Source organism: Sus scrofa, chromosome 7 (genome assembly GCF_000003025.6).
Source record: "Sus scrofa isolate TJ Tabasco breed Duroc chromosome 7, Sscrofa11.1, whole genome shotgun sequence".
NCBI classification, from domain to species: domain Eukaryota; kingdom Metazoa; phylum Chordata; class Mammalia; order Artiodactyla; family Suidae; genus Sus; species Sus scrofa.
The window spans coordinates 33,719,527-33,742,527 of record NC_010449.5 but is presented as its reverse complement, the minus strand read 5'-3'; the positions used below and the strand labels follow the sequence as shown (position 1 = coordinate 33,742,527).

General features: G+C 54.9%; 1 protein-coding gene across 5 annotated transcripts in view; it reads left to right on the top strand.

Moving 5' to 3' along the window:
* Window positions 1-19,451, top strand: part of BTBD9 (BTB domain containing 9) — a 399,597-nt gene extending 380,146 nt beyond the window's left edge. For 3 of the 5 annotated variants that reach the window (XM_021098100.1, XM_021098101.1, XM_021098102.1), the window contains exons 10-11: window positions 4,222-4,300; window positions 18,175-19,385. In XM_021098100.1, the coding sequence (XP_020953759.1) occupies window positions 4,222-4,300; window positions 18,175-18,372 (277 nt within the window). In that variant the 3' untranslated portion in view covers window positions 18,373-19,385. 5 annotated transcript variants of the gene reach the window in all.

Below are 23,001 nucleotides of genomic sequence, written 5' to 3'. Positions count from 1 at the left end.
GACAGATTACTTCTCTCTCTGCCTCGGCGTCCTCACCTCTGAAATGGGATTCCAGCCACTGGCCCCCCGCCTGGCAGGTGGTGTCGGGGACAGATGAGGTGGGTGGTGATGGCGAAGCACTTGGTGAACCGCACAGGTCTGCGAGTGGGAGAGGCTTTTAGGAGGACGTTCTCGGCCCACATTTTCACTCCTTGTGAACAGACCTCCCACCATCTTGAAGCTGCAGCCAGGAATTATCTGCGTTACAGCATTTAGCCCTCCTTCCTCAAGCAGCAGCTTTAGAGAAAGGCTGCTTTAAATCACTTGTTTTTCTGGCTTGTTTAATTACTACTATGGCAACAACAACATTTTTTCCTTTGCTTTTTTAAACTTCTATACCTCGTATTTCAGCTTCATTATTGGTTAAACTGAGTTTTATGGGTGGGCCTGGGAACCCAATCAAAATATATAGCTTTCTTTCTCTGGAGAAATTGCTTCCAGGCTTCCCATAGCCAGTGAGCAGGGACCTTGTGGACCACCACCGGTGTGTGAGTTGGGACCCCAGTCCTGTTTTCAGTGTTCTCTGATTAGCCCTCGGAAGGATAGCTGCTCTCCCCAGAGCTGGCACAAGCTTCTCAGGGGCAGGCACTGCTTCTTGCACGGATCCCCTGTAACACCCTGCAGGCACCTTGCTCTAAAGGGTGTATTCAACAAATACTGGTTTGATTCCTTCGAAGCCCAGCCCCCCCTCCCCCCCCGCCGTCTGCCCCAAGAAAGAGGTGCTGATGGGAGAGTGGTAGGTGCCCCTGGCATGGTCATTAAATCATACCACCAACACCAGTGACTCAGAGGGGGCCCAGGGAAGCCGTGCGTTTGTCCAGGTTGACGTGGCTGACTGGTAACTACAGCAGTAATAACAATGTCAACCATTTTCCTTAGAACCCAGAATATGCCAGTGCTGTTCTAGGTGTTTTCCATTTGTTAATGTATTTAGTCTTCACAGGCAAAAAATTTAGATAGTTATTTTAATTATCCTCATTTTACAGAGAGGAGGCTAGAGCCGAGAAAGGCAGAGCAACTTGCCTAAGATCACAGAGCTGGTAAAAATTCATACCCAGGAGCCTGGCTCCAGAGCCTAGGCTGTCAGCCACTGTGCCATCCTACCGCTAGTTCACGAAAGGCCACATTAAAACCTGCCATCTTGACTGTCACCCAGTGAGCCTCTCAACTGGAAATATTTTACATAATAATACAGTTCTGGCATTTTCACTTGCTTCATGTCACGTGATCTGTATCAACGCTTTGGGCAGCCAGCAAGATGGATACGTCTTTCCAGCACTTGTGTATACGGTGTACCAAATTCAAGCAGTGCAGAAAGTGCAAAAGGAAAGATAATGTCTCTTGAAATTCTTCCACCCAAAGCGAAAATCTTGGTCAATGTCTGGGCAAATACTCTTGTAGACATCTCTCTTGGAACACCTATGCGATTAGATATTTACAATTCAGTGTCATTGGGACCACATTCCAGACGCGTTTCTGCAACCGAGGAATTGGTATTGTTTCTGTCAGCAGTGAACAAATGAGGAAACCGCAGTTCAGAAGGGGAGTGATTTGTCCGCTGGAGGGAGAGCCGGCAGGTGCCAAAGTGGGGACTTCAACCCATGTGGGTTTTTCTCTGTTCCAGGTAGATGCTCAGAGCAAAGACCCCAGGCTTTTTTTGACACCCATTGTTCCTGGTGGGACACTTCCCCCTCTGTGAAGGGGGGGTGCCAGGCCCCGTTGCTCTGTGAGTGCTGCCTACTGAAGAGGGGATCAGAGCACGGGACGAGGATTGAGCACGGGGCAAGTGGGGTGTTTACATAGCTCTCAGTAAGCTCAGTGCACACGGCAGTCAAGCTTTTGTGTAGACCTGGTGATGGTGGCAGTGTCCTGGCTGCGAGACGTGTCCCCTGAGGTGGCTGCCTCAAGGTTGCACCGTGATTACAGTGTGGCTCTGACGTGTCGGTGACTGTCCCAGTGCCACCTTGCACTTTCCCCATGAGCAGCACTGCAAGTTGTTTTGAAGCAGTTCAGGGGAACTGGAATCTGATACCTGCGGGCGAGAAATGCTCATTACCTCATCTTGACTGGCTCCCCTTCCTGCTCGTACTTTGGTCTTAGGGTTGGTATCCAGTTTGCTGAAAATGAAATCATCTATTCAACTCTCAGGCTGTGTTAGTGAAAATGAACTCTAATGTGATTATATATTAATGCAGCGTAATGGAGGATTGGTATTAAATTGAGGCCTTCTGATCTTATTACTTCACAGATGCTCCCTCCTGCTCAGGCTGGCTGCCCTGCCAGCCCTGTGTCCCCAGGCAGAAGTGGGGGCAGTGGTACCAAAGCCTGGGCCAGCCGGGGCAGGGGGCAGTGGGCAGGTTGAGGGCCGTGGTGAGAAAAGGGAGACGGGGGTTCGGGTCCGGCTCTGCCCAGGACGACTCCCCGCCAGCCCTCACTTCCTTCGGGGCCTCGGCCCCCACTCCTCACAGAGGAGGGAGGAGGGATGGTCACGGAGGGCCCGATCCCGGCCCGCGGCCCTCTCCGAGCACAAGCCTGCGAGCTACAGGAGTCATGTTTTACCTTTACGTCCAGAAACACTTGACCCTTTTTAAAATGAGCACAGGACTAGAAAGCCAAGAGGAAAGAATCTTCACTGTCTCCTCCACTCCCACCCGCCTCTCTTCCCCCGCCTTTCAGTGAGACTGGCTCGAACCTCATAGTTGTCCCTGGCTGGGGTCACCTGCCCGGGTTGTGTTTCCCGCTCCCGGGGCAGGGGACGGGGTGGTCTGGGAAGCAGGGAGGACCAGCGTGTGTGCTGTCACTCTCTCGGGAACAGGGATGGGACGCGGATGCCCCACACAGCGTGGACCCTAGCCTCCCCTGACCTGCGAGGGAAGGATGCATCTGAGCTCCGTCCTGCTGCTTAGCTCCAGATGACCCCTGGGCCTGTGGGAGCCCAGGGCTTCTTCTTAGTTCCGCCCTGGCCCGCAAGCTGCCTCCCACTCAGCAGACGCGCCGAGGAACAGAACAGCCCCCCACTGAGAAAATGGGCCGGGAGTGCAGGCCCTGGGGATGGCCACATGGTCACCTTCATATATGAATAATGGCCTTTTTACAAAGAGGGTGATTTTTCTTACGCCGTTTCCAGAAAACTGCTTCGAAGGCACCGATCTTGCACACAGGATGGTAACGACTTTTTAATGACCTTGAGGGGCCTGGTGTCCAGGCAGCAGTGAATCAGTCTCGTGGGAGGCTCAGAGTGAGAGCGAAGATGGAACACCTGAAAGCAAAGCGGGGAAAAACAAACAGCAAATACACATATTTTCCTCAGTAACATCTCTCAGTAATTAGACAATTACAGGAAACAGCTTCCCAGCAGCTGGCATTTCTACCGTATGAGTGGAGGAGGGGCAGCAACAACTGTGAACCCCTCACATTTATCACCAAAGCTACTGGAGCTTACAGGGTGGGTGCTGAGCTCCCCGTGTGCTCTGATGAGCTGGGAGCCGTAAACTGGGAGCAGGCCGCTCTTCTCAGGGCGGTTCGGGGCCTGCTCGGATGGCTTTAAATAGGCTGGCCCAGCCCCTGCTGATCCATGAGGAATGGCTTTTAAGATATTGGGGCTGCCTTTGAGCCCCCTCGGAGACTGGCTGGTCCGGGAAGTAACTTCTCAGGGGTGCGTTTGGAAGCGGGAAGGGGAGGGTGGGGGGAGACCTGTGCGAACCCGCCTCTTCTTCTCCAGGTGCCACCACTGGCACTGGTGGGGCTGCAGGATTCACAGGGGAGCGCCAGGGCTCATGCTGCGGCCTCTAACCACGGTGCTGGGCTCCGCAGCCCCCCTTTGCCCACTGCTCCCAGCCCAGCACCCCCTCCTCCCAGAAGCCTCCAGTGAGGTCACTGTGCCCACTCCCGGCAAGACAGGCCCCATCGTGGGCAGCTCCCGCCAGCCTTGACCGCTCCTGTCTGGCCGCACGCTCGTCACACGTGTACGTGGTCTGCACTGCGCGCTTGTGAACAGCGAGCTTTATAAGACTCCCAAGGCACCTTCCTGGATGAGTCCGCAGGTTCCTGAGTGGGACGCTGTGCGCTCCTGCCTCGTCTCCACACAGAAGGTGGGCTCCACCCTGACCCACACACAGCCCCGCACCCTTGCAGGGTTCAGGGCACCGTCTCACCAGGCACTGGTTGTACTTCTCCCCACAGGTCCTGGCAATCGGTGACTTTTGAAAGACAGCCCGCCTCCTTCATCCGAATCGTTGGAACACACAACACAGCAAATGAGGTAAGGGTCCCCTTTCGCGACAGACACTGGCGATGTTTCCCGATGTGTAGTAAATGCCGCGTCCCGAGTTAAGTGGAACTGCTTGTTCTCCCCGCCAATGGCCTGTTGTTCAGACAGCCTGGTACAGGAGGAAGTCCTGCTCCTGCACCATGGGGACGTCATTATCATTTCTGGATGTTTCCTCACCATCGAATGGCAGCCAGCCCCCGGGGTTCTGCTTCCTCCCATCAGCCACTCTGCAGAGACCCTCGGCGATCAGGCCCCGTTCTCAGAGCCCTCTGCCCTCCCAGACACCAGCCATCTCAGAGGTCCCTGGGCCCTCCACATGGGGCGCGAGGAACCCCAGCCTCGGGGGGCTGCCGAGGCACTCAGGTGCCGGCTTCCTCTGTCTGCCGGGTCCCGTGCAGCCTGCACATGAGTGTTTATGGGCGAGCCTCTTCCTCTGGCCTGTGCCTCCCCGGGGCCGGGCCTGGATCTCGGGGCTGGCAGCCATCCCAGTGGGCCGCCTCTTTGTACATGTTCCTTCCACCTTGGGTTTCCTGAGGGAGGGGTGGCTGGATTATCCTCCCCCATCGTGGGCACCAAGGGCAGCAGGCTGGTGAGTTCCTGGGCCTCCGACATGCTGTTTTCTCTGGAGCGGAATCGCTCAGGGCAATGCACTGGGCTTCTCCAGATCAGAGAGGGGGACAGTGAGTAGAGAACCAGGACACTGGAGCATGAGGAAGGGCGCCTGTCATAACCGCCTCAGGACAGGGAGTGTAAAGCAGACTGAGCCAGGTCTGCCATACCCTTGACACTGTGGATCCCCTCTGGGCTCACAGGGGTCCATTCACACCAGTTAAGGTGAGAAGAGTGTTTCCATTTTGAGTTTAGGGTCATCAATCCGTAAGTTCATTCCTTAGCTTTTCTGCTCCTCAGGTGCGCACTGAGTAAGCCCCTGTGGTGAGGGACTGGTGTCTGGCAGGTGGCTGTGCTACTGGCCTCGGTGCTCATCTTCTCTTGCTCTTACACAGTCAGATGTGCACAGTCCTGAAGGACTGACCGCTGGTTAAAGACCACAGTTATAAGCAACAGTAAGGGTGAAACTCAAGAGGTAAATGAAAGGCATTAAAAACAGTAACATTCTGCAACCTCACTTGAACATGAACGTTCTCAGATCTGTACAGGACCAGCTTCCTGGGCTTATGACCAGGGCTGCTGTATGAGGCTCCACACCCAGAAGGTCCAGCACCCTCTTACAATTCTTAGTCATTTTCTTCTATAAGGGACACCCCATGGGACAGTGGAGCACCCACCAGGGGCTTGGAACCTCAGCTCACCTGCAGGCCAGCCTCTGCCCCTTCTTACCTTCCCAGGATGGCTTCTGGGCCACACACCCCCTGACAACTGGTGCCTGGACCTGTCCAGCCTCCCCTCCTCAGCCTGCCCCATGACCACTGCCACCCGCCGCTCCCGCTGGGGGCCTGACACAGCTGGGTTGGGGTACTGTGTGAGATCTGTGTGCAAGTCACAGGTTAGGGCCCTGGGGGCCCATGAGGGTCTGCCCTGACCTAAGGAGCCCCGCCCACCCCCATGCCCAAGGAAGTGTGGCATCCAGCAACAAATGAAAACCCTGGGACAGATCAGGAGAGATACTGAAGGAAAAAAACCTTTTTCCTGTTTTGTGAACAAAAAGCTCTACATTTGCATTTTGCACAGAGCCCACACATTCCACAGCTGGCCCTGGATTCCTGCATTCTGTGCACCACATCAGAATTCTCCAGAGCACATCAAGGTGCTTCTGGTACTTCAAAAAACATTCTCAAAAGTGAAAATATTGTGATAATTTATATTCATTTTGCTTTTTAAGTTATTTGGAATAAAAATGATACACGCCCACAATGTGCATCTTGCAGAGAAAAGCTTATAAACAGAAACCTGAAACTTTTTCTTATTTCTTCATTTCAAAACAAACCTGAAAATCATGAAAGTAAAACAATTGATATTTTTTAAAGCACAAAATTAAATAATTCTAAACATCAGGTCATCAAAGCACTTTTTTTTCCCCTTTTTTGATGATATAACAAAATAAGTTTGAATCTGCATTTTAATATGTATCTGAGCGCCAAACCAGAAATCATAGTTTTAAAGTTTTGCTAAGAAATCTCAATTTTTTGAGTTCCTGTCGTGGCACAGTGGTTAATGAATCAGACTGGGAACCATGAGGTTTCAGGTTCGATCCCTGGCCTTGCTCAGTGGGTTAAGGATCTGGCGTTGCGGTGGACTGTGGTGTAGGTTGCAGACACAGCTCAGATCCTGCATTGCTGTGGCTCTGGCGTAGGCCAGTGGCTACAGCTCTGATTGGGCCCCTAGCCTGGGAGCCTCCATATGCCTTGGGAGCAGCCCTAGAAAAAGCAAAAAGACAAAAAAAAAAAAAAAAAATCACAATTTTTCTTACCACTTAAACTTTATGTATTACTTACTGAATTGGAAAACAATTTGAACTTATCTTTACATAATAATATAGCTAACATTAAACATTCTTATTTGAAGTCACTTGTTTCTTGTATAATACTTTTTTTTTTTTTTTTTTATCTTTTTAGGGCTGTACCTGAGGCATATGGAGGTTCCTGGACTGGGGTCGAACTGGAGCTGTAGCCACTGGCCCATGCCACAGCAATGCAGAATCCGAGCCACATCTGTGACCTACACCACAGGTGATGTCAGTGCCGGCTCCTTAACCCAATGAGCGAGGCCAGGGATCCAACCTGCATCCTCATGGATACTAGTCAGATTGGTTTCCATTGGGCCATGACAGGAACTCCCTATAATACATTCTTTAAAAAATGAATTTTTTTTTTTTTTGATTCCTAAATGGGACTCTGCAGTTACAACATAAGGCCTTCTTAAGCCAGAGAAGGCCAAGAAACACTGGAGTGAGTCTGATCAGGGTCTTCTTCCACCTCTCAGCCCTAAGCCCATCACCTCAGTGACCAGATGAAGAATGACTTTCCAGTAAAGAACTCTAAAGTTGGAATGCAAGATCTTGCCCTGATAAGTTTACAAAGATATCTGTGAGGAGCCCCAACCACTTTGGATGAGCCAGTTGGAGTGGGTTGATTAGTAGGTCACTAATTAACTGGTGATCTGTCACATTTGGCTGATGAGCAAGTTGTTCAGCTGCCTTACTGAGTCAGTTATTGATCAGGAAGAAATGCCTCAATGTAGGTGTTGCCCACCTGGGAACATCTCAAATCATAAAATGAACAATGACCAGGATCATAAGGCAAGATCCAGACAGTTTCTGTCATTCTCAGAGCAAACAGGAAGGTACAAGAGAGCTGAGGTTCACTGAGCATCAGGAATGTTGCAGACCTTCAAAGAGAAGGTGCTTTACTGTAGCGTATTGGGTTTGGGGCATCATACCCCCTTTCCCACCGCCACCCTGGTCTTAGCAGCAGGGATGTGGGGCACAGGTCAGAGGTGTGAGGGAAGGAGGGCGCCTGGGGTTCGTTGGGAGCAGGACTCCTGGGGGCGGCAGCCCTGGAGGAGCGAACCACAATGGCCCACACAGCTGGGGGTCCGTGGCAGTCCTGATCCTGAGTCCCATGGGAGCCGGAGCCAGGCGGTGAGGAAAAGGGGCCGCGGCGGAGGAGGGTGTGGAGGGGAGGCAGGGGTTCTCGGTCTGTCCCTGCTTGTTTGCCAGGTGACGTCAATGTCCAGGACCTGATTCCCCTTAGATACCCAATGTTAGCACCACAAAGACTGTGCGTGAATTCTGAGAAGCTTGGATGGAATTGGTTTTCAGCGCAGAAGGGAAAGCTGGGCTGTGTCCCATCTGCAGGGGGCAGTCCGCGCAGGCGTGGTGGGCAGAGCGCAGCCAGGGCTCCTGGGGGTCGAGGGTGGTCAGAGAGATGCTGGGGCTGTTCTGGCTGAAGGTGGAAAGGAGCCTCCTCAAACATGAGGCCGGAGCCCAGCAGCCAGTGGAGCAGCAGAGGCTCCGGAGTGAAGATGGGGGTTTCGACGTGGCACGTCTGTGTGCTGTCGCCTCGCCAGAGCCGGGCTGCCTCCTTGCCGGGACAGGGGCCGGATTGCGGTGTGGCAGCGCGTGGGCTGTGGCGTTCAGGTTTCTGGATCCCCTGTCCAGGCCACTTCTGAGTTCCTGCGGCATCTCCTCCCTCCTCTGGGACCTGCGTGTCTGCCGCTGGCACCTCTCTCTTCTTCCTTTGTGAGCACCGAGGCAGCAGACTCTCCCCTGTGCCTTAGCTCGAGAGGCCTCTTTGGCTGTCTCCTCTGTCACTTCGTGGTGGTCTTGGTAGCTAATGTAGCAGCTGTGTGGCCATCCCAGCCCTCCTGCCACAATTGCTGATGGACGCTGAGCGGCTCAGGAGGCAGCCGTTGCTGCTTCCTGGGCTCGCCTGTCTGAGCGAGGTTAGAAACAAGCCCACAGATGTCATGGTGACCTGAAGCTGACCCCACCGCTGCCCTGCTGGTTCTGATGCCGGCCTCTCACAGGCCCTTCACCTCACTGATTGTCACAGCAAAGCAATTGAGGCACGCTGCTTTGTCCTTAAGGAGATTGGGCTGGGGCCAGATGAGGCCCATCTGTGGACCTGTGACAGTCGGTGAGTCTGTTAAAAGAAATAGAGGTTATGCTAGTTTCTTCTTACGGTTTTTATGAAAACCTGGGTTGGAGAACAAGTTCTGGAGTGATTTTTTTCAGGAGACAGAGACCTCAGGGGCACAGGCAGTCCCAGGGGTTAAAAAAGGATTTGTAGGAAAAACTAACTTTCTGCAAAATAGAAAGTCTGGGTTCCTGCTCACAAGAACCCACAGGGAAGCCTGTGCAGAGTCAGTAACAGAAAGTGAGCATGGGATCGACCGTCTGTGGGCCTTTTTACATATTGAATCTACGTAGTAGAGGAGAGAGGCCGTGTCAGATTTGTCTTTGTTTGTGTTTATCATTACAAATTACAATAGCAGCTTTATTTACTGAGCACTTACTATATGCCAGGCCTTACTCTAAGCCCTTTCTATTCATTACACTGTTTAATCCTCACATGTGAAGGAGGCTCTGCTCTCACCTTTTAACAAAGAGGAAACTCACCATCAAGGGTTTGCAAAGTTGCGGAGCGTGGGCCCTTTCCCTCCCGGGGCACGGGGTGTAGAAGCTGCTGCTGTGGGCCCTGCGGAGGACAGCTGGTACTTGCAGGTCTGTCTCACACCTGTGCATGTACCCAGGGCTAGAACAGGAGAAGCCCAGGCGGGCCCCTCCCCTGGAGGGTCGCAGTCTCACTCCGGATGGAAATCAACCCACTCAAGAGCGGCCGGGGGTGGAGACCAAGTGCGGTGGAGTGAGAGGGGCGGTGCTGGCTGGCGGGTGGGCCCTGAGCAGCGGTTTTCTCATCTATAACGCAGGTCCAGCCATCCCGGCCAGGGTCGGGCAGACAGGAATGAGGCTGTGCTGGGGAGGGGGGTACAGATGCCCCCGGGGAGCTCCGTGCTCGCGTGGGGGCACGGGAAGCAGCCCATGGGCTGCTGAGGAGGCTCTGCATGGCCGGCCCCAACAGGATGCCAAGTCTCTAAGTGGCTGCTTGAGTCACCCTCCAGGACCACTCAGCACAGAGCCTGGAGTGAGGCAGAATTTATTTACAGGCTCTGTCAGGCCGGTGAGTGGCTGTGGGCTCCCAGTGCCATCTCCGTTCCCATAGCAACATGTGGCTCTGATGAAGAAGAAAAAAACAGAAGGAAGGAGTTTTTTAAAACAGCCCGTTTCTGGCCTGCTGATGACTGTCTCCCAGGCCCCGCCCCTCAGGTCCGCTCAGGCCTCGGACCCCGAGGACCCCCCACGGGACCCTGCAGAGGATGGGCCGAAGCCCAGAGCGCGCCTCACAGCAGCCGCGTGCTGGCTCCCTAGGCCACCAGCACTCCCGCTGGTCAGCATGAGCATTGAAGCAAACATCCCAGTGTCAGAGACTCAGAGAGACATAGAGCAGATGGTCAGACGGGCCTCTGCTTCAGTGAGACCCGGTCCCAGCCCTCAGGCTCCCCCACTCTGCCCGAGAGCGAGAGGCCGCATCCCCAGTTGCTTGTGGTGGTGATGGAGGAGGGATGAACACGAGTGAAATCCGCTCAGGGATAGAAACAACCCAAACTAAGCCTGGCTTCAGACAGCGCCTGGAAGCCCTGCGTGATGTTTGCAGGGCAGGGGTGCGTTTACAGCGGCAGGACGGGGTGTGGACCAGAGAGAAGGTCCACACGGGAGCAGCAGGCTGAGGCACCGGCAGGAAGGCCAGCCTGGTACCTGCGTGTTGCATAATAGTCCAGGCAGAGGCTTCGCCCATGTCCCCTGCTACCTGCAGCTCTGTGTCATGGGGTCCTCGTGTCTCAGCACCCAGCCCAGCGTCCAGCACACAGTAGCCCTCCCTTAATCAGACCCGGGCCAGCGCTTTAGTGCAGGGTTCTGAAGGAAACCAGCTCTCAGGAACACTTGTGGCAGCCTGGATCTCTGAGGGATGAGGGAGGACTGGCCAGGGCAGCAAGGCTGTAACCCCCATGACCTTGGAGAACAGTGGGGCTGTGATGGCTTGAGAAAGCCTGGAAGCATTTAGATGCAAGAAGATACAGGATGGGGGATGGTTAAAAGTGAGCCATCCAAACAGACACATGGATTTAAGGACTACACATGCAGGTAATGATGAAGGCCGGGTGCCTCAGGAGAATTAGGCTGGGAGGAAAGGGATGCAGAGGGTCCAGAAGTGAACTCTTGAGGGGCCTTGCCAAACGTGGCCCAGGTGGCAGCCTCCACCACGCCCCGCCCCCGCCCCCCAGCAAGTCACTTCACCTCCCTGGCTCTCAGACACTTGTCTTTAAAATGAGAGTGAACTCGGAGTTCTGTCGTGGCACAGTGGTTAACAACCCGACTAGTATCCATGAGGAGACAAGTTCGGTCCCTGCCCTTGCTCAGTGGGTTAACGATCCGGCATTGCCGTGAGCTGTGGCGTAGGTTGCAGACGCGGCTCGGATCCCGCGTTGCTGTGGCTCTGGTGTAGGCCAGTGGCTACAGCTCCGATTTGACCCCTAGCCTGGGAACCTCCATATGCCGCGGGAGCGGCCCAAGAAATAACTAAAAAGACAAAAAAATAAAATAAAATAAAATGAGAGTGAACTCGATCTTAAAGGCTCATTCCCAGTGAGACAGAAAAAAAGCAGAAAAACATTTAACTTACAGCACAATTATAAAAGAAGATCTTTTACGGGCATCCTTATACTTAAGTATCGATTGGGAAAGATTTTGTTGGAAGAAGAGAGGAAAAGCGACATGACAGTGAGCACGTCATTCCTCCAAACACACCACCAGCTTCTGCCTGTTGTGCAGCAGCAGCCACTCTGCATCAGACACCTGGCCGGAGCGCGTGAAGCCTGGGACTCGCCGGGCGGGGAGAGGGACGGGACACCAGCTGGTGAGAGTGTCCAGCCACGTCCCATGGCTGGGCCAGAGGTGACGAGTCAGACCTGAGGTCCCTGCAGCTGGACCTGGGGACAAAGCAGACACACACCTTCCAGTGAAGCACAGAGCTGCCTGGGCGTTGGCAGGAGAGTGGGACCCTGGAAAGGCCACATCTGCCAGGCTCTACCTGGAAACTAGGACATTTCTGCTTTTTTCGTTTTGAGTTTTTTAACAATAAAAAGATACCTCTACCACCCCAGCACCAAGTTAATTGAGAGAGTGACTCACTCCCCCCAGAACCCTGGGGTGTGCATCCATGAAAAAACAGCAGTCAGGGGCTCCAAAGCTGCCTGGAGTGATATGTTTGGAAAGGCTTTTTTCCAGAAGCTTCCAATCAGTGGTCTTCCCAGCGCCTTGGCCTATGTGAAGTTGGCAGAGTGACATTGGAAAGTTTAAAAAAAAAATTGCAGTAGATAAACAGTGTCACCAAGAGACCTGCTCTCGTACCTGGCAGGAATAAATACTTGTACAGAACTGTTGGGGTACCCTGTCAATGCTGAGAAACTGTTCACAGACTGGAAGTGTCTCCCTTTGAAATGGGATCCTTAAAACCATGTTTTGAGCTGTTCGGATGTATGTATGTGGACCTTTGGTTTTAAAGAGCAATGTTTTGTTGGAGACACTTGGTCTTCAGTTTTAAAGGAACAGAAATAAGACTCTCTACAGTCTAAGGGACTTGGGACTCTGTTCCTGAGAGGAGTGTTAGGAAGATGTTCACTGTCACATCGCCAGGCCAGCTAATGTGGAGCTGCACCTGCGTGAAGCCGCCACGCTGGCCACGGCTTCAGGGTGGCATGGGATTCAGAAGCCGCATCTCAGTGTCTGACTTAAGGGCTGATATCATTGAGAGGTAGGTTTCTGTTTGACCAAGATACGTCACCTCGTAAATATAAGTTGAAAGCTCGGCTCAGAAACCCTCTTTATGTGGGTTGGTGTGAGAAAGCAGCCTGTGAAAATCGCTCAGGAGAAAGCAGGAGGCGAGGTAGAGCCGTTGATCAACATTTATTAAATTTTCCTGGTTTCGGCCGTAGTTCATGGTGGACCCCTAAGCCAACTCAGCAGAAAATTAGCAGAGGCTTCTCAGCCTATAACAGCCTCGAAGATGCTGAACAGACAGTGGTGGGAGAGTCCCTCGAATGGACTAAGGCTGCTGGCAGCAGCCAGCCGCCGAGGCGTCAGTCTGGTCGCCGTGAAGGGGCCAGCACATCTGTGGACATCCTTCCCAGGGTCCACCCCGGACCACCTCACACATGTGAGAATTACGGCTCCCAGAGAGGAAAGGCTCAGTGACAACAAACAGCAGCTACGAACAAGGACACGCGGGTGGTGACTAAGGCTGCGTCATGCATACACACGACTACATCCCAAATCAGCCGGCACCTCTCGGGGAACAGATCTGGAGGCGCCACCGAAGCCGGTTCAGCGAAGGTGCCCCTTTGTGAGCGCAGCAATCAAGCAGGCTAACGGGATGCATGATTGCCCAAGGGGGGAGGGAAAGTGATGCGCCCGGGGCAGGGCCTTGCATAAATCAATGGTGCACCTCTGGCCGGTGTGCCTCCTTCTCTTCCAGTCTCGGGAAGGTTTGGAGGAAAGAAATGGAATCACACAAGCTTCAGAGCCAAGAGAAACTCGGGCCCTGGCTGTGCGCGCCGGACCCGTAACACCTTTCCACGTGGCACGGCATGGCAGGGGCGACTCCTCCGGTGTCTGTGAGGGAGAGAGGCAGAGGTGTCCCAGCCTCTTCCCCATCACCGCCGCAGGGTCAGCCCCGACCACTTGGCCACCAGAGGAGGAGCCAGTTCCCCGCAGCCTCACTTTCCGCCCGTCAGGACCTCCCAAAGGCCCCTCTCAGGCTGCCCATTTGCAGTGGGTGCACGTGGAAGGGGCCTGGGATGGTGATGGGGGTGGGGGGTGCAGGCACCACAGCTCATGGCAACGCTGAATCCTTAACCTACTGAGCAAGGCCAGGGATCAAACCCACATCCTCATGGATACTAGTTGGGTTTCTTAACCCAGTGAGCCACAACAGGAACTCCCACCCCAGAGTCTTTATGGTTGGTTTGTTCTCGCATAAGGCCCTGAGCGGGAGAAAGGATGGCCGGGCCTTGGTCCTTGACTCAGGTTCCCACGGTCCCATGCTCAGGACAGAGGCGGGAGCGGGGGCTGGGCCTTGGGGCTGGAGGTGCCCTGGAACCTCACAGGCTGGCCTAGGAGTTAGGGGAGCCAAGCAAGGCTCACAAATGCACAAGGAGAGAAACACCCAAGAAGCGGGGAGCCTGGGAAAGGTGGTTCGGAGGAGGACGGTGCGGGTCAGCTGAGGGCTCGGCGGCAGCCCCGGCCTGAGCAGTAGCTGCAGCGACGCGGACAGGGAGCAGGACCCACAGATGACAGAGGAGAGCAGGACAGGGCGAGGACGAGCTCGCGTCCGAAGGCGCAGGTGCAGTGAAATGCAGTAGGTTCGGGGTGGATGGGGACATGGGCCTTGGGACGAGGGTGACCCTGGGTCAGACTGAGCAAGGGAAGGGTGTTTGTTCGCCTCCAGGAAGCCCGAGGGAAAGGGCCCATTGCGTGTGGGTCGGGTGCGTTCTGGGGGTCGCCCGGCTGCCTGCCCACAGCTCCACAGCCCCCTGCCCTGCTCGGAAAGCGGGTGCTCACAGAGTGAAAGACCCCCAGAAGATGGGCTCGTCTAGACACCGGAAGGACGCGGGGCTGGTGCAGGAGAGGAGATTCACAGCTGCTCCTGAGAAGAGGCTTCTCAGATGGGACCCCGCCCAGCTCGGGCTGAAGCCCAGGGCCCAGACCGTCTTTAAACCTTGACAGGCAGGCCCTGCAGACGGCCCGAAGGGGGAGGTTTGATACCAAAAGCAGGGCGAAAGCAAAGGAGAGACGGGGCTGACGCAGGGCAGCTGCCGCCAGGAGGCCCCGGAAGCCGCGAGGGCCTGAGCCTGAAGAGAGGAATCAGTTCCCTCTGAGGGAGGACAGCCCTGCCCGTGTGGAGAGGAGCCCACAAGACGCGTGGTTGCTTAGTCTTTATATTAGAGTTTGAAATGTGAAATTTGAAACAGTGGTAGATAAATGAACTGGAGTGGGAATATGGAAAAAATAGTGATGCAGGAAGGTAAGCACAGAATTTATTCTTTAAGCATAATTTCACAGTTGATGTTACACTTGTCTTCTCCTCTGTGAACCTGATTCCACAGAAGATGGGTGCATGTGTGTGCATGTTCAGTGCGTGTGTGCCGTGTGCACGGTGTGAGGCGTGCATGGTGCGTGTGCTCTGGGTGGAGGCCGTGGAGCTCCCAGAAGGACGCAGGGGCAGCCCCTGGCCCCCAGCCCCCTGCAGCCTCCTGCCTGGGCCTCCCGCAGGAAGTGTCCAGCTCTGCCTGCGTCCTCCCCACTCCCGGGCCAGTGGCGCCTCATCCTCTGCGACGGGCCCTGAGCCAGGACTCGGGAGCCTGGGGAGATCCAAAGTTCACCGGCTCCTCTGTAGGCAGCAGGCCCCTCGGAAGAAAAGGCTGGGCCCAACCCAAGGGGACCTGAGGGTTGAGTTCTCCTGGGAGCACTGGGTGACCAGAGCTGGGGGCCCGGCCCTGGCCTTTCACACTGTCCGCACAGGCCTCAGGCACCCAGTCCTGCCCAGGCGCAGCACTGCACACCGGTTACATGCTTGCGCTGGAGCCTCAGTCCGTCATCTCACCTGTTGACCGGGTGCCTCGGCTGCCTTAGGAGAAGCCCGGAGCCCCGGGGAGGAAGCCCTGGGGTACGGCAGCACCGGTAGCAGAGCCTGGGCCCTACCAGGTGGTTGTTCAAGACGCTGTGGTTCTGGCAGCTTGTCCTCTGCCTCCTGGTCCCCAGCCTCAGTCCCTGTCATGTGTCTGGCCAGGCACACCAGTTTGTGCCACCAGGCCCCTCAGGAGTTGGCTCTCAGCCCCAGTCCCATCCTAGTTGAGGCCTCTGTCTGCTCCCTGCTGCCGCCCTCACTCATCTTGGCCTCGGCCTCTCTGGGATCCACCGCTGCCTGAGCTCCAGCTCCTGCGCCAGCTCATCTCAGCCCGAAGCCGGGGCCCCTCCCTTGTCCTTCACCGCCACCAGGTAACCGGGCCAGCATGTTTTTCTCTTTAAACACCCGAGGACCATCCTCCTCTCTCGGCCTCCACCCCCGGCGGAAAACGACACTGTTGACCCCTGGCTGATGACTCCCCCCTCAGCGTCCACCCTCCCCAGGCCCCCTGCCCCTCACTGCCGGCGAAGCTGCCCAAACACCAGAGCCGCACATCAGCCACAGCCGTGCTCCGGAGGTGGGACCTCTGTTGTGGGGTCTGAAGGACAGGCCCGACCCTGTGGGACGCACCCAGTCCTTACTCCCGGGCCAAGCAGGTCGTGGAGGGTCTGCTCCAGGCCCTCGCCAGCCCCGCCACCTGCTCTGCCCTCCTCCCACGGTTCGGCGCTCAGGTTTTCTCAGACACCGCTGGGCTCTTTCCTCCCCGAGGTCTTCACCGGCGTTGTTCCCCTTGCTTGGAACGCCTTTAACCCTGCAGTGTCCTTGCCTTCTCTCCAAGTCCTGCCTACTAATTCGGGGAGGAGGGGGGCCTTAAGATTTTTTTTTTTTTTTTTTTTTTTTTTTATCTTTTTGTCTTTGCTAGGGCTGCTTCTGCGGCATATGGAGGTTCCCAGGCCAGGGGTCCAATTGGAGCTGTAGCTGCCGGCCTACACCACAGTCAGAGCAACGCAGGATCCGAGCTGCGTCTGTGACCCACACCTAACGGCAACACCGGATCCTTAACCCACTGAGCAAGGCCAGGGATGGAACCCACAACCTCATGGTTCCTAGTCGGATTCGTTAACCACTGAGCCACAACAGGAACTCTATGATTTAAGGTTGAGAAGTAAATCATTTCTTTATAAGGTGAAATACAATTATCTTTGTTAATATGAGATAAAAATAAAACATTTCAGAAGGTGGAAGATTAGAGCTCATTGTTAGGAATACATATTTGATGACATGATTTGCTGAATAGATTTTAACCAACTTATTGAATATAGCACCCCAAATCTGAGAGTAATCGTGGAAAACTTTGATTCATGGGTTTTAACCAGTGTATCTTGAAAATGTTTTCATAATTCTGGAAAAGTTCCAGTTAGATTTAAGAGAATTACATGAGTCACGTGTACATTTCAGCTCTGAATTCAGAGCTTCTCAGGCCAAGCTTGACCCTCGCGGGCCGGGAGGCACCGGGGCCCATGACTCAGGAGCTGCATCCCCACCCAGGGCTTCGTGTCACTCGAGGGGGGCCTGTGTGCCCAGCGTGTACCCTGTGCGCTCCTTCTGGGAGGTGGGGATGGGTGTGTGAATAGCCACGTTCTCCGGCAGTTTTAGAAAATATGGAATTTGAGGATCTGGGGATCGATTCCCTTACAGCTGCCAGTGTGCTCCCTGGAAGGAGATCTGTGTGCGCCAGACTGAAGGCCAGCACCGCAGGGGAGGTGACTGTTCTCACAGGGCTCAGGATGGGCACCGGTGAGCTGGGGCCCCAGAAGGACTTGCTTGCCAGACAGTGGAGAGGGATTTCCATGTGCACGCTGGGCGGCGGCACAGGTGGGCACCCCTAACTCCCTCCTCTGTGCTCCAGCAGCCCGAACCCCCAGGACCCCTCCCCAGCCGTCGTGTCCTTAGGGCCAGGGCCCAGCACGCCCTGCTTGCCGAGCTCTGTGGTGCTGAGCTCCGTGGTGCTTCCAGAGTGACTCACTGTCCTGAGTTCGGAAGGCCGACTCCTCTGTAAGGGTGTTTGTTCCTGGCTGGCCCAGGTCCCCCCAGCCTGCTGCCCAGAAGATTTTTATGCACAGGACCGGCTCTCTGGACCCTTGGAGATAAGCCTGGGTCCTCCCTGGGGTAACGGTCCGCTAGCTGTTTTTAGAAGATAACTTTATTGAGGAATAACTCACACGTGGTACAAATCACCCATTTAAAGCCTCCAATTCGGCGGGGGGGGGGGCGGCGGTGGTTAGTGTTTCAGAGTCATGCAGCCATCACCACCGTCAGCCCCTGCTGACTTTTAACCCAACTGCCAAATGTAAGAATTGCTTAATTAATAAATCAAAAAAGAAAAGTTCCTGGGCCAAATGGAGAAATCCGGGTGGGGACGCTTCACAGGAACCCACGTTGTACCGCCTGTAACTCAGACATCAGGCCACTCACTTTTGTCCTGATCAAGACGAGTTCACAACCTTCTAGCTTCTAACCTTTTGTGCCGGGGGCAGGAAACGGGGAGAACCTGCTCTAAGTCCCTTGGGGCGACCCCCAGAGCTGAGGGGACAGTGACCCGACTGTGGCAGCTCCAGGGTCAGCACAGCCACCCCTCACTGGTTCCTTCGTTTCTCTCACCAGGTTTTCCACTGTGTCCACTTTGAGTGTCCCGAGCAGCAGAGCAGCCAGAAGGAGGAGAACAGCGAGGAGCTGGGGACCGGGGACACCAGTCCGGCCAGTCATCAGCTCGACCCCCACGCCCTGCAGGCCCCCAGTGGCAATGCTCTGCCCGCCAGCCCAGGCGCCCCCTCGCGCTCCCCGAACCGGCAGCACCGATAAAGGAGGCGCACACGTGGAGTGCCTCGGGTGGGCGCAGGTGGCACAGGAACCCCCCCACCCTGAGCAGGGGTCTTTGTGGAATGTCCTCCCCTCCCCGCCCGCCCCTGTGAGGAGCAGACCTGGCTGCACACAGGGACACAGGACAGCTTTCCTCCCGAGGACACAAAGGGGCTGCTTTGTTCTCAGTTTGTTCGCATCAGACTGGTCTCCGGGGAAGAGAGTGGGTCTTCAGTCCTCACCGAGTCCACCGTTAGCACCGTCCCGCCCTCGGCTCACCCTGCACGGGGCGCAGGGGAAGCTGCAGCGGGAATAAGCAGTGGCGAGGGAACCCGGGGACGCGGAGAACACGCTAGGCCTCTATCACCTGGAGGCGCCTTAGGAAATGGGTTTCCGTGGAGTGTTTACATTTCTGGAACACATCGCCCTGGCAACGAAATGATTTTTTATTTCTTTTAGTTATTCTCCATTTGCTGAATCATAGGTGTTCCAGATCTCTTTGAAAGGCTCAAACAGCAAATCACTTGTTTTAATCCCTTTTGACGCTGTAATTTTCCTTCCTTAGTTCTGAGCGATTGCGCGTGGGGTAGAGCCGAGGGACATCGTGCACGGCTCCTAAATGAGGCCCAGATGCAGCTCATCACGGCACCTGGTCTGACAAGGAAAATCCTTTGAGGAAGTTCAACAAAATACACAATGAGCAAATCAATCTGTGGACACTGGAGTTAATAATCACTCGAATTGCTAAGTTATTAACCTGTCATTCCTGAAATGCATCCAGCCTTTAAGCTTGGGAGGCTGACAAGGAAATAGCGATTATGCCACCTGCTAATGTCATGTTCAGAAGTAAGTGTAGATAAATGTTTACTAACTTCCGGTTGGGCTGAACCTGTCCTTGAACTGCCGCAGGTGAGCAGAGCCCCTCGGAGGCAGCGGTCCTGCCCTTCCAGCAGGTCGTCACTGATCGGTGGTTGCTGTTTTTCCCCCAGACCGTACTAGTCAGCCTGGGATTGGGGGAAAAAAAAAATGGCTCTAAGCAGCTTCCCTCTTAATCCTCATTGAAACGATCGCATCTGACAGTTGCAGCTTGTCTGGCTCTGTGTCTTAGTAATTTCCATTCTAGGGCTAACGCCCTGTGTAAGGTGATCAGGTTGTGTCCGCTTTTGCTCATGCCCAGAGTTCTTGGTGGCTGCTGGCCGCGCAGGCAGGTCCTTTGCACACCGGGCTTGGAGGACCTGCCGTCTGAAGGACCCATTGGTCCCGGGTGTGCAAAGAGCCGATGGTCAGCTGATCCTCCTGGTGGGACATGGCTGTGAGTGATCAGTATTGGAGGAGGCAGGTAGCATCAGACTGCAGAGTTAGCGGGGAGGGCGGCTTCCAGCGCCCTCAGCTCTGACCTCTGTCTCTGTCCCCTTGTGCGGGGTGAGCAGGACCCTGAGGAGCCAGCTCTTCATAAGACAAGGGCGGCTCCTGTGACAAATGCGGTGCCATCCACTCTCGGCGGGGGGCTGGCTGCACTCTGTGGCTCCGTCAGCGTCCAGCTCCCAGTCGCCCATTAGAACCAAGAATTCCTGTCCACTCAGCACCGCCTTCAGCTGTGCCCTCACTGCCACTGGGGGAACAGGAGAGGTAAGGATACCGTCTAGTCAAGGGCCGCTTTTCAAACTTTGAAGTCCCGGCTTGGAGGCGGCACTGCTGACATGGGGCAGTAGGGGTGGGGCTGGTGTGCTGGTGGAAGGTCTGGAAGAGGGGACCCAACCTCCCCGCTCCGGACCCTCCCGATCCACTGCCGCAGCAGCACCGTTCTCCTCCCAGGCACGTTTCCTAGGCCCGTTCTCCTCCCCGGCCAGTGGCTTGTCCCCTCACCTCCTCCCCCACAAATTCTTTCATCTTTGCTCCTTCCAGGTCTCTGCCCTGAGGTCTGTCTTGAGAGAATGTAGCTGGTCCCCCCAACCACTGCCCCAGCATCTCAGATGTCACTTCTCTCAGATAAAGGGAAGGAAGGGGAAGACGAGGCAGTGCTGATGACAGCAGGGGATGGAGGCAGGCTCTCTGACGCAGTGTGGCTGCATCCCTGCCTGCAGCTGCAGCGTCGCCCTGCACCCAGCCTGGGCTCCTGAAGGTCTGGAGGCCTTGCTGGCCGAAGCCCCCTCTGGACCCCAGCAGATGCTGATGAAGCTCAGCAAACCCGCTGCTCTGGTCAGCCTCCCACTTCCAGGCAAGGGCTCTGCCTTCCTTGGTGAGCTTCTGGTCTGGGGAGCAAGAGGGCTCTTTCTGTACACCTGGCCCAGGGGCCTAGAGATGCCAGCTGAGGGTGACACACCAGACACACCCAGGGGGAGGTCCATGTCACCAAGGAACAAGGGATGAGTGGCAGCCAAGGAAAAGTCTCCAGGTGGCTGGCCTTCTCCAGAGCCCTGGCTGGTCCTGCAGACGACTCCCCACCCCACCCCTGCCCAGGAGCCAGCTGGGCTGAAACCTGGAGAGACCAATAGAGCCAAACGGCAGTGTGGATGGTGAGGCTGGCCGCACACAGCTCCCAGGACCCCGCACCCCAAAGGGTGGAGGCTGATTCTGCTGGGAGTGTGGGGAGCTAGGAAGGAGGCTTGGCCGAGCTCAGAGGGAGGCAGATGAGGCCTGTGGCCGGCCCCCCATGGTCAGGGGAAGTAGACAGAGGACTGCTTGTGGCTTCTGGCCCTTTATTGCAAAGCACCTTTGTAATCTCTACCCAGGTCAAGAGGAGAACACTGCAGAATCTCCTGCCCTTAATTTTAGATTAGATTTTGCAGGAGAGTAAAAAGCAAACTTCTCCCAGGCTTTTGGGGGAAGCCTCCAAAGTCACTTTCTGGCAGCTTCTTGGAGGGCTGGTTGGGATGCATGGAATGCGCTGGGCAGGCGGCCCCCCGCCGCAAGGCAGACTTAGAGGCAGGGTTTGCTGCCCTGCACTTTGAACTTGAAACAGACAGAACAGTGTGACACCGCACACGCACCCACCGCATACACGCTTGCTTTCCCATAGCCTCAGCGTTTTTCCCGTTTTCCTTCAGATTTTAGTTAGAACCATGAGCCCAAATGGACGTGGGACTCTTCTCAATTGCTCTTTAAATCGCTTTTTTTTTTTTTTTTTTTTGGTCTTTTTGCCATTTCTTGGGCCGCTCCCGCGGCATATGGAGTTTCCCAGGCTAGGGGTCCAATTGGAGCTGTAGCTGCCAGCCTACGCCAGAGCCACAGCAACGCAGGATCCGAGCCATGTCTGCGACCTACACCACAGCTCACGGCAACGCCGGATCCTTAACCCCCTGAGCAAGGCCAGGGATTGAACCCACAACCTCGTGGTTCCTAGTCGGATTCGTTAACCACTGCACAACGGGAACTCCCACTTTTTTAATCTTAGTAAAGAAGTGTTGATTTCTGACCAATTGTTTTATTCCTAGAAGAATTGGGAAAATTATTTTCAGTAAGAGTGGGATGTGTGTGTTAGACTGATTCCTTCCCGCTCCCCTAAAGTAGCCTCTGAATTGCACAAAAAGTTGCTCAGCAGTTGTGCTGTCGCCCTGGTTGTCAAAGTGCTGCGCAGGCAGTGCCAACCCAGTCAACTTCACCTTTCTTTAATTTAAAAGATAACAAAATGGTAATCACTTAGCCTTTCTAGAGCCACAGAGTTAAAAAGGAAGGTCTAATCTGTGATAAAAAGCAGAGCATCCTGTGTTTTGAGGCCATTTGGTAATAAAGGGTGCGTTCCCCATCTCGCAGCTTCAATTAAGAGCCTCCCTTTGGACAGAGAAAGTTGTCAAAACAGGAAAAGAAAATTAAATGTCTCCTTCTAAGAGTTTTTCCTCATTAGTGATCTCCCCCGACCCGATGCTATCATTTCACTCCTGCCTTCCATGTGGGTGGCCGACTCCTCTGGGTGCTGCTGAGGTGGTCAGGGCGGCAGCTGGGCAGCCAATGACCGTGGCCGCAATGGTCTAGGCTACACTCCATTTATTTTTGTGGCTGCGGCCATCGATTCTCCATGTTTGTCCTGACAGCAGCTCCAGCAGGAGTTCAGTGCTCATTAGTGGCCCTAGGAATTTAAAATTGCAGTTCGTGGTTCTGTGCTACCCTGGTTTTTATTATTCTAATATTAAATTAGAAGTCGTCCTGGGGCCTGGTGTTTGCTCAGAGGTTTCTGGAGGAGGGGGAGGGAGGTGCAGGACGCACCGTTTCTCTTCCTGGAAGCTGACCTGACCTGGTCCTACCTGGTTACTGAGCAGGGTTCTGAAGCCCTGGCATTTTGCAGAAAATGAATGGAAATGGTGGGGAGAGTGGTTGGTGGATAAACCAGCTTCCGATACACCCCATCCTTGCCCCGGTGCAGGGTGGAGAGAGAGGAGAGAGACGTGATTCTATGGGTTTTCCATCAGACTGGCTGCAAGAGCTGACCTACCTCCGCAGGTGAGGCCATTGCCCAGGGACTGCAGTTCCCCCACCAGACACCCCCGTCCCTTCAGGTAGGACTTCCTGCTGGACCGTTGCAGGGTGCGAGCCCCCCGACACGTTTGACACGTTAGAAAATCACTGTCCTCTTTTAAAAAGTTAAAGTAATGCTCACGGACTAACCTGGCAGAGGGGCAAGGGTGCCTCCCTTTC